At 57.7% G+C, this 10,209-nt stretch overlaps 4 protein-coding genes across 5 annotated transcripts; 1 reads left to right on the top strand and 3 right to left on the bottom strand.

Moving 5' to 3' along the window:
* Positions 1-1,895: 1,895 nt before the first annotated feature.
* Positions 1,896-3,358, bottom strand: SDRG_13014 (hypothetical protein; the record flags this gene model as incomplete). Its single annotated transcript, XM_008619097.1, has 9 exons — positions 1,896-2,183; positions 2,233-2,353; positions 2,407-2,481; positions 2,533-2,624; positions 2,669-2,872; positions 2,931-3,012; positions 3,062-3,120; positions 3,174-3,271; positions 3,325-3,358. The coding sequence occupies 9 exons, from the start codon at positions 3,356-3,358 to the stop codon at positions 1,896-1,898; spliced, it is 1,053 nt and encodes a 350-aa protein (XP_008617319.1).
* Positions 3,359-3,741: 383 nt separating this feature from the next.
* Positions 3,742-7,017, bottom strand: SDRG_13015 (hypothetical protein; the record flags this gene model as incomplete). The annotated part of the gene is made up of 13 exons (XM_008619098.1): positions 3,742-3,851; positions 3,895-4,055; positions 4,115-4,708; positions 4,758-5,146; positions 5,195-5,533; positions 5,591-5,668; positions 5,718-5,864; positions 5,910-5,987; positions 6,036-6,177; positions 6,221-6,450; positions 6,497-6,599; positions 6,639-6,798; positions 6,846-7,017. The coding sequence occupies 13 exons, from the start codon at positions 7,015-7,017 to the stop codon at positions 3,742-3,744; spliced, it is 2,703 nt and encodes a 900-aa protein (XP_008617320.1).
* A 110-nt stretch (positions 7,018-7,127) lies between these two features.
* On the top strand, positions 7,128-8,350 carry SDRG_13016 (hypothetical protein). The gene is made up of 6 exons (XM_008619099.1): positions 7,128-7,232; positions 7,282-7,728; positions 7,776-7,932; positions 7,990-8,016; positions 8,067-8,180; positions 8,224-8,350. The coding sequence occupies exons 1-6, from the start codon at positions 7,179-7,181 to the stop codon at positions 8,313-8,315; spliced, it is 891 nt and encodes a 296-aa protein (XP_008617321.1). The 5' UTR covers positions 7,128-7,178; the 3' UTR covers positions 8,316-8,350.
* On the bottom strand, positions 8,327-10,120 carry SDRG_13017 (the record flags this gene model as incomplete). 2 transcript variants are annotated; one of them, XM_008619100.1, is made up of 9 exons in its annotated part: positions 10,057-10,120; positions 9,621-10,009; positions 9,484-9,569; positions 9,282-9,428; positions 9,081-9,234; positions 8,971-9,035; positions 8,725-8,923; positions 8,557-8,669; positions 8,327-8,508 (listed from the first exon to the last, which is right to left on the bottom strand). In XM_008619100.1, exons 1-9 carry the CDS (start codon positions 10,077-10,079, stop codon positions 8,371-8,373), a joined length of 1,314 nt encoding a protein of 437 aa, XP_008617322.1. In that variant the 5' UTR covers positions 10,080-10,120. The 2 variants fall into 2 exon arrangements, with proteins under 2 accessions (XP_008617322.1, XP_008617323.1); XM_008619101.1 differs by having other exon boundaries at positions 8,371-8,508; positions 10,057-10,079.
* Between the last annotated feature and the right edge of the window lie 89 nt (positions 10,121-10,209).

The following is a 10,209-nucleotide window of genomic DNA, read 5'->3' on the forward strand; positions in this document are numbered from 1 at the left end:
GACTGCCGCGAACCCATCGTCGCGGATTGGCTGAAAACACTTTTAAATTGCACCAATTAAACCAATTAGATATTCTATTATATTACATAGTGGTTTCGTGTTGTAGGTCTCTTTTTATACTTGACCAATATCAAGTCCAAGCTGGGCACGTTGTTGGCGCCTCCGTTTTGTTAGTTCAGCTCCGGCCACGAGAAAGCATGCAAAGACCACATCAATACTGCATCACCTGCTGCAAATATGCGTGGTACTATATATCTACATTTGAAATTAGTTTACGAAGGCTGCTGACGCAGGCAATCCATGCAGTGTGCTCTTCAGACGCGAGATGGGACGAGCGGCGAGGCCAAGACGGAAGCGCTGCGGGCGTTCTGACGAGCTCCAACGACAACTACAAACTTGGTGCAACGGGTATTGAACTGGCGACATGGAGAGGATATCCATGAGCGAACCGCGCCTGCTTCCAGACAACGACCCAGCAAAAGGCGGCTCAGGTATCGTTTGGCCGCTTCCTACCGTCGACCGCGTCAGCGCCATCGACTCTATATTTCGCTACTACGTGCTCGCTGTCTGCCTGTGCAGCGTATGCGCCGGCCTCTTGCGTTGCGTTGGCTCATGCATGCTGGTGTATAATGGCATATGCTCGTCGTCGCTGATCATCCTCGCGCCAGCTTGTCAGCGCGCAAGGTGGCTGTGAATTCAAGGCGCACCACTGCAACGCCACTCAGACACGGGGTGGCCTGCACGCGCCGACGACGATAGCGAAGACACTTGCCGCGCTCGCCTCGTACGTTGGCTCGGGCGTGGCCCAGACGGAGACCGCAGTCCACGCCAACGCCAACGTAGATGTCTCGCCGCTGGACAGTGCGCTGACGTGGATCGTGGATACTCTAGTACGCCGCAGCTGCGGCGCTTGTGTCGTGCCATTGAGGGTCGAGCCAGGCAGCTTCGCCTGAGTGCGATATTCGGATATCCGGTTAATTGTACTAATAAAGCTGTACACCGGAGTACAGATTTTGCTTGATTTTCGGTGGATTGTACCAGTATATTTAAGTCTGTACCCCGGTGTACATATTTGGCAAGAGCGATATCTCGTGCTGTAGACCTCGCACGATGACGGGACGTAGCGTTCCAAACTCTCCAAAGCGTCTTCTATCAATGTGCCAAGTTGCAGCGAGTTGGATTTTGAACGCGATTTTGTCGATCGCAAGTCCTGCAGCGGCGACTGCCGCGAACCCATCGTCGTGGATTGGCCCAAAAAGAACCTAAATTACACCAATAAAACCAATTAGATATTCTATTATATTACATGGTGATTTCGTATTAAAGCCTTATCATTTTTAAACAAACCAGTATCAAGTCGAAGCCCATCACACCTAGATCCGCGTTGAGCCTCAGTTTGGTCAGGCGCAATAAGACTTTGATTCCCTTGGCCAGGCGCCAGCTCCGAGCACTTGGAATCACGCAGCGACAACCTCCTCTATCGTTCTACTCGTATATGCTGCGAGACCGTGCTGGGCAAATCAAACAACTCGTACGATTGAGAGTCGCAACTCGGGCCTCAAGTGAGTGAGGACAGAGTCGAAGGGATCAGTCCTACGGTCCCTAGACATTTCCACCAGCTTCAAATTCTGTCCTCACTCGGGGCCACCGTCGCTTCTACGAGCCATGTACACTGTACTGTCGTACTTTGGTTGCGCGCCGACGCAGGCGAGGTCGACTCGACAGGCGACCGCAATGGAGCGGGCTCATTCATCTCTACACCGTGCAATCCACATCGCTCTTTCTCTGCGAGGTACCATGGTCGATTCATGCAGGCAGTGGATGTCACGGAACGCAAATCCGAGATGCAAACGAGTGTTCTGCATGCATTACAGTGTATTGACGGCCGACGCTTCTTACATGGTGCGCTTGTAGATCTTGCTGAGGAGCATGTGGAAGACGGTCGCGGGCATGTTGTTGACGGCGCCGATGAGCTTGCAAAGCTCGTCGTAGCTCTCGTTTTCGTACTTGCGGTAGACGCCCTCGAGGTCGAGCGAGACGTAGAGCGCCTTGATGACGGCAATCGACGCCTCGTTGTTCTTGCCATAGTGCTCCTTGATGACTGCACGCTGCTCGGGCGTCGCGCGGGCCAGCGCTTGGACGACGAGCCAGCTGCACTTGTTGTCCTGGATGTCCGTACCAATCTAGCAAGAGCCCATGAGTTTTGAGATAAGAAGGGAATAGCTCACACACCTTGCCAAGGACTTCCGGGTCGGCGTAGCAGTCGAGGTAGTCGTCCTGGACCTGGAAATACTCGCCGATCTTGACGCAAATCTCCTGCGCAAGCGTGTAGCACGCCGGGTCCGAGACGCCGCTACGCATCCATCATGAGCGCTTCTTGCGTTGACATTGGGCGACGGCGTGTACCTCAGGAACATGGCCGATGCCGCCGAGAGGTAGAACGTGTAGTACGCCGTCTTGAAGACGACAATCTTCTGGTGACTACAAATCGTACGCTGCATGAGCAACATCCTTGGAAGCACGACGTCGCACCGTTCGATCGTGAAGCGGTCGAGGTTCGTCGGGCCGTCAAGCGGCTGCGACGTCAAGTCGAGAAGCTGGCCAAGTTCCGTCTGGAAGATGACCTACTCACGACATCAGAAAATGTTGCAAGACGATATGAGTGTACCTCCTGGAAGGTCTCGACGAGGTCGAGGTAGTAGCTCTCGCCGCGGAAGTGCGTCTTGAGGATTTGGTAGACAAACGACTCGAGCAAGAACGCGTCGTTGATGGCGATCTGCTTGACCTTGGGGATGCGGTACCAGCACGGCTGGCCACGGCGCGTGATCGAGTCGTCCATGACGTCGTCGGCGACGAGAAAGAACGCCTGGAGCTATCGAGCAGCATGCATGAGCATCACCGCTTCATAGTCACGCTAGTAGTGTACGGACCCATTCGATGCACCAGCCGAGGATCGCCGCCTTCTTGCGGGCCTCGGGCGTCAAGCCCTTGCCCTGCGTCAACGCTTCGGCACTATGCATGCGATGTCAACATCCTGTCCTCGATAAGGCCATGGTCGTACCAGTGGATGACGCTGATGCCACGGTTCAGCTTGCCGCCAATGCAGTTGTAGTCGATCATCTAACACAGTCGATCGCATCATGAGCGGCTGCCTCCTCGACTAGCATGCGTACCTCGTTGACCCAGTCGATGGCCTCCTGGGGCATCGTGTACTTGGTCTTCATCGTCGTGAGGACCTCTTCCTTGAGCTCATAGCAGATCTTGATGAACTCTACGAGGAAGCGTCCATGAGCTCTCATCATCCTCGCCTCTTCCTCGCGCTACCGTCAATCTCTTGCTGCTTGCTGGTCGTCGTCATGGTCGTCTGCGTCCAAAGGGCTCAAAGTGGAAATGCCTCTCGTCCGCCTGGCGCCCGCCACGCAACGTTCTGATTGGCTGAAAATGGCATTTGCAACGCTGGACCAATCAAATCGCCTTGCGCCAGAAGCGGAGCGGGCGACAGTCCACCTCCTCTTCGAGCGGCGCATGCACCTCAATGCAGTAGGATGCACAAGTTGTCTACTGCGACTCCAGTACTCCTGCGCCAGCCCTAGACGCCTACATGATCCTCGTGTGCGGCTTGGGCTGCCCGGGACACGGACGATCGAGGTATCGGGATGATGACGCCAAGGCCGCCACCCAGCGTCATATCAAGCATGCGATTCCTCTCGCTTCGTCCTCCTTCGTTAGCACAAGATACATCTATGACGTGCTCGCGTGGACGCGTGCCTCAAAGAACGCGAGCGCATCGTCCCATAGCTCGATCGGAAGACGCTCGGCGACATGCACCCACGCTTCAATCTGCACGTTGCCTACGCAAGTGTCATCGTCGTATATATGAAGAAGACACCATACCAGACGGCCAAGCGTGGACGTCCATGGCTTGTTGTGAGCTTTTGAGCCGTCGGAGGTAGGCGACGAGGAGCATGCAGTGGACGTCGGTCTCGAGAATGACGCTGTTGTCGGCCTCACCGTCGCAAATGGCAATCAGCGTCGGGAACAGCGCGTCCTTGAACCTACTCGATGGTATCCGCGTTGGTTCATTCGGTATACATTGCTGCCAACCAACGCGTACCGGGGTTCGCAAAAGAAGGCAAACGGCAGGTTGGTGAGGCGCTGGATCATGCTCACGTGGCCCCAGCGCAGCGTTTCTTGGTGGGATGCGTGGCGCAGCGCATAGTGTCCAAGCAGCACGACGATTTGCACGACGAGGTCGTCGAGGCACCGGTCCGTTTGGTGCTTGTTGAGGACGCTCGCGACCAGATGGAGAAACGTCGGTTGGTTGAGCGGCGACCCGAGGGTGTCTTGGAACCAAACGAGGTCGAGACGCGCAATGTTGTTGAGCACGTGAAGCACGAGGGTCGCAAAGGCGACGCTGCTCGGCGTGACGCTGCTCTCGTGGCAGTCGTGGAAGAGCTGGAGCGGAAACCAGCTCACGAGCGCGGCGACGATCCCGACCAGCCCCGTGCTCTTGAGGATCTTGACGAGCGGCAGTCGGAGGTCGGCCATCGACACCACAAGCGTCTTGGTGCACGTCGTTGTAAGCGCAGCGAGAAAGTGCACGCACGACACGAGCAACCGGAAGCTCTCGTCGCCCTCGGCCGGTGGGATGGGCACTTGGGCCAGCTTGTCGACGATGCGAAACAGAATGCCCGAATTGACAATGTACCTAGGGTTCGCATCATGATAAACTCGATGGTAAGCGAAAACGACGGTACCGGATAATGTCTTGGCGCACCATGTCCATCTTGGGCGACGACGGGCTCACGAGCGTCATGGCGACCGCAGGAAACGCCCAAAGCAGCACCGTGTGGCGGCCGTTGTCGTCGGTCACGGTCAAGCCCCAACGCAAGACGTCGACAAGCGGCAAGACGAGGTTCTCGGCCAGAAGGCACTCGACGTTCGTGCGCTGGCCGCCGCACACGAGCAAAAGCACGCGGAGCGCATTGACCATCGTCTCGACGTTGCCGCTGCGCTGTGCGTGGGTCAGCGCGCGGACCGTCAGCGTCAGGCCGCGCAGTTTGCGAAAGAGGTGAAGCGCTGCGTCGCCGTCGGTTGTCGCCTGCAGGAACCGCGAGACGTCTCCCAGTGCCTGGTCCACGTCACTCTATTTCGCCACATGTGAGAGGCTGGTTGTATGGCCAAAAGAACGTACCGGCGATGACAGGCATTGCACGAGACCTTCGACTTGCGCGGCGAGCGTTGGTGCGTGCGCCGGCACGGGACCTTGGAACCCATGCTTTGTGTGTGCCTTCATGCGGTCGCGTAGGCGCTGAGCATTTTTGTTCATCGTTCGCGCCATGCTCGTCTCGAGCGAGAGCAAGTGCTGCGCCATCTTCTCTTGCGGGTGCGAGCTTCGAGGACGCCGCGGCTTTTTGGCTTGCTGGTACGAGAGCCGGCGCGCTTGGACACCTTCGTGGCGTCGCTGAATGTCGTGGATCTTTTGATTCAGCGACGCTTCCTTGGCTTTGGCCAGCGCTCGGATGCTCTCGGCCTACATGGGGTTTACAGAGTAGCATTAGCAGCTCAGTAAGGTCATTCGGGAGATTACCTTGAGACTTGCCTTCTTTTTGATTTCATCCAGAACCGTCTCGCGGCGCGAGGCCACGTGGTCGAGGCGTTGTTGCAGCTGCACATAGCGACAGAGCGTTAGTTGAGTGACATTGTCGAGTGCGTACTTCGATCTTGCGGTCTTGGTGGATCATGCTTTGTATAAAGTTGATTTCGTCGACTTTGGTGTTTTCCGATCCGGCTTTTGTGACGATCCAGCGCAAATGGGCTTCCTTGAGCCGATCCGCGCGGTCCAGTTTCGCCCACATGAGTTGCTACAGGCACTCTATGAGACGAAATGCTACGACTATAGAATCAACCTCTTGTTTCTTGCGCGACGAAGCATTGCGCGACGTGACGTGCTGCATGCGCTCGGCCGCCAGTCGAATGCGCGACAACTACCGTTGGGTGTGCCAAATGTTGAAGAGAGGGAGGAAGAGACGTACCCGCGCCGACTCGATCGCGTGCTTGTTGGCCGTGACAGTGTCGAGCCGCTGCTCCGAGAGAAGCTTTGTCTCGGACGGCGACCGCTTTGGCTTGCGTGGCAAGCTGAGCTTGGGCTGGAACTTTGGCGACGATGCGGGCGCTCTACGGTGCTCATGAGACTTCGAATGCAACATCTCGACCATACGGGACGGGCCGGGGCTTGGCTTTAGAGCGCTGGTCGGACCCGTTGGACGACGTACTGTTGCGACGATGGTGGTGGTGCGTCGACTTGGGCGTCGACCGCGGGTACACTTTTGCCATGTGCTCGAGCGCCTTGGCGACTGTGGGCTTGTCTGCGTTGGAGCCTTTCTTGACTTCCCATGCCAGCGACTTTTGGGTCGAGCTCTTGGTCTGCATCTGAATGAGCTCGAGGAGCTGCGACGCATGAGGCGACGCTACGAAGAGGGAATATGGACCGTACCTTGATAAAGTCATCTTGGCAGGCTTGGAGGACCCGCGCCGCGTCTTCACAGCGAGACGGGATGCTCTCGAGCTCGCACATGCAGTAGAGCTCGTCAACCGCGCTGGATCGGCATGAGCACGCATCAGCATGGAGCGCGTACCTATTGACGTTGCGCACGAGGTACTCCCAGAGCCGCTGCTTGAAGGAGACGCGGCCCATCTCTTCGTCGTCGTCGTCGTCGTGGGCGCCAACATCGTCCTCCTCGACCTGTTCAACGTCATCGTCGGGCTTGTCTTCGTCGTCGCTTCCATATACGTTCTCTACCGTGCATGATTGCATCGCATGCATGGCATCCACGCTGGCGTACCTCGACTCGGGCTCGGACAGGCATCCTCCTCCCTCGCATCGTCATGCTCGTCGTCGTCGACCTCCTTCTCGTCGTGTTCCTGGTCGTTGTCCATCGCGGGATGTATCGCTTCGAGCTTCATCGAGGGCGCGCTCCTCATGGCCTTGATCCGCGCTCCGTCGGTCTCGAGCATGGCGGCGTCTAGGTTCAAGGAGATGCGACAGTGGCGCCGGCCGATGAAGTGATGCGCCGGTTCGCGGATCTGTAGCTCGCGAACCTTCAGCAATTTATATTCATTTTCGCGGGCTTTCGATCTTTATTTCTTCCGTCGAACCAGCCTGCGCCATCAGCAGCATGTCGACGATCGACATCAAGCTCGCGCGCGTCGACCGCGTCTACCGGCCCCATGTACGCATGGCCCTTGGCCCAACGCTTGAGGTCCATGCTGCCTGCGTAGGAGCTCGTCCAGGGCCATGTCATCATCCATGCGACCAACGCGTTCGCCCACCAAGGGATCAGCATGCGCGTCGAGGGCAGCGCCAAGCTCCAGCTCAGCGCCAAGAGCGTCGGGCTCTTCGAGGCCTTTTACAATACGGTCGCGCCGCTCGAGCTTGTCTACTTCCACATCCCGATCATCGGACCCGGCAAGGTCCCGGTGGGCATCACCAAGGTGCCATTTGAGTTTGAGCTCCTCGGCGCCAACCCCAAGCAGTGCTTTGTCGAGACGTACCATGGCGTGTACGTCAGCGTCAAGTACGAGATCATGTGCGACTGCGTCCGCGGCCTCATGAAGAAAAACCTCCACAAGACGCTCGAGTTCATCGTCGAGGTCCCGCTGCGCGACGCGCTGCCCGACGCACCAGAAGAATTTACCATCACGCCCGACAAGATCGAGAACCTCCGCGTCCGCGTCCACGTCCATGTCCATCATCTCATCTACAAATTCATTAGAACACGATGCGCAATATCCCGTCCTTCCGCATCTCGGGGCGCATCCATCGGACCAACTGCCCCGTCAACATGCCGTTCACGGGCGAGATCACGGTCGAAGCAGCATCCGCGCCCATCAAGAGCGTCGAGCTCCAACTCATCCGCGTCGAGAGCGTGGGTACGAACCCAGCCCATATCTATGGCATCGACGCAAGCTCATGCATGATGCCTCTAGTGCACGCCGAAGGAATCGCCCGGGATGGTACATGCGACCGCATTGCTTGCGCCTGAATATGAGCCTCGACTACGTAGCGACCGAGATCCAGAACGTCCAGATTGGCTGGGGCAACGTGACGCACCAGGTAGCGATCCCGATCTACATGATCTTCCCGCGCTTGTTTACGTGTCCGTCCATGCTCACGCCAGGTCCGTCCGCGTCGACTGCGCGTCTTGGTATGACTGCGTGTAGGCTTCAAGGTGCAGTTCGAGGTCAACGTTGTCGTGCTCTTTGAAGACGGCTACATGATCACCGAGAACTTTCCTATTCATCTCTACCGTTAGCCCCGTAAGCCTCTGCGAAACATCATCTTCTTGTATTACGTGGAGGGGCTTACGACTACTGCGCCGTCCAGTTCATCATGAGCGACGCATTCTCGAGCTGCGCGTCACAGATGCGCGTCGTCGTGTCAAACGCAACCGCCTTGGGCGGGTACGCCGACCGCAGTTCAAACTCGCGCGTCTGGGCCTCGGGAATCTACGCACGCAAGATAAGCCCATCCCTCTCTAGATACTACTCCATTACTTCGTGGCGCACAAAGCGCCAGAGCAGCTCGAGCGGGTCGGTTTTCTGGAAGCGACGCAAGAGCCGGCCGCCCGTCGCTGTTCGGATCTGAATGCGTGTCACCGACGGACCATCTAGCACCAGAGTCAAGTGAGCCATGGCTGCTCAAGATACAAGCGTCCGTCGCACCCGCAGGCTCGTCGGGCATGGAAGCCAAGACTGGTGGTGCGGCGACGACCGAGGGCTTCTCCTCAATGACCATATCGTCGTCGTCGTCGTCGCTGTCTTCATTATCGCCGCCTTCGAGGGACGCCGCAATCGCTGCGGCCAACTGCTCCTCTTCCGAGGCATCGTACAAGCTCGTCGCACGGGCCGGCGGTGCGGGCGCCTACGTCGTCGGATCAGGATGCATGCTCGCTCGGCCGATCGTCTTACGGCTTGCGCTTGCGGGCGCGCGGGTGGCGTGGTCTCCATGCTGTTCAGGCAGCAAAAGTCCGAGACTAGCGACCATCAGCATACATAAGTTGTGAGAGCGCTCCACGTACGCTTCTCCGTCATGGTGCCGGGTTCGATAAAGTTGTGCCATTCCACGAGCTTCTGGCCCGTGCGCGGATCGAGAATGCACACGATGGGCAAGAGGCCTTCGTCCACTTGGTACAAGGCGCAAAACTTCTTGCCGTGTTCATTGTTGGCGGGCGTCTAAGAGATACGATCCATCGTCCCGTCTTTTCTCCAGTTGATGTTACCTGCCAAAAGACAAAGCCGCTCGCGACCAGGTTCTGGACAAGGTCGTCGCTCCACGTGTCGCGGTTGAGCATGAGGCTCGCAAAGACCGTCTCGTCCTGGATGTTGACGAGGAGCCACTTTTGCTGCTCGGTCGCATGGCGACGGGCCTACACATGCATATGCATCATGAACGTCCGATACTGCATGGAGTAAGACACGTACATCGGCAAAGGAGCCGTGAAACATGAGGCTTGTCGGGGGCTGGAAGAGCTGCGAGAGGTTTTGCGGGTCGCGCTGGGACGGGGCGTCTATAGCCACACGCTCCATCATCCATCTATCATCCCGAGAAGCTTGCGTACCGCTGTCGGCTTGGCGCGACGAGTTCATGTGCTGCGCGAGGCGCTCGATGCTCTCCTGGGCAAAGTCCTGCTGCACCAAGCCGTGCGCGTTGAGGCCGCCGCCCGACGTAAAGTCGTTGTAGCGCGAGACGTTGACGGGGCGGGTAAAGAACTGCGGCGCCGGGAACATGCGAGGTGAGTCGTACGGGTCGCCGCCTACGAGGCGCTGTCGCTTGGCTGCGTCGGGTGCGCGGACGTCGTCGTCGCCGTACGGAGCCGACGCTTGGCCGGACGCGGCGCCGCTCCCCCCGCTCTCCATGAAGAGGTTGACGGCCTCTTCCACGTGCCAGTTGGTGATGTCGAGGTACTGCTGCGCGGTCCCGGCGTCGGCCCCCGTGATGGCCATGAAGCTAGAGGAAGACGATACGCATGGTGAGGAAGGGGGAGATGCATCTACTTGGTCAGCGCTTCTTCGTTCATGCTCCTTGGTCGGTTCTGTGGATTTCGAGCACTGGCCAACGCTCCGATGGGCGTCGCGGAATGCAGGTCGTTTTTAATACAATCCCATGGATCTTGCGATTCTTTCACATTAAATTTATGTTCTCTCTAC

Source organism: Saprolegnia diclina (assembly GCF_000281045.1).
Source record: "Saprolegnia diclina VS20 unplaced genomic scaffold supercont1.55, whole genome shotgun sequence".
In the NCBI taxonomy this organism is placed as follows: domain Eukaryota; phylum Oomycota; class Saprolegniomycetes; order Saprolegniales; family Saprolegniaceae; genus Saprolegnia; species Saprolegnia diclina.

Bases quoted from the DNA above. Each gene is read 5' to 3' on its own strand.
- SDRG_13016 (XM_008619099.1), top strand. From the start codon at position 7,179: ATGTCGACGATCGACATCAAGCTCGCGCGCGTCGACCGCGTCTACCGG. The intron at 7,933-7,989 runs GTACGAACCCAG...TGATGCCTCTAG, and splicing joins CATCCGCGTCGAGAGCGTGG to TGCACGCCGAAGGAATCGCC. The intron at 8,181-8,223 runs GTCCGTCCGCGT...GACTGCGTGTAG, and splicing joins TCCGTCCATGCTCACGCCAG to GCTTCAAGGTGCAGTTCGAG.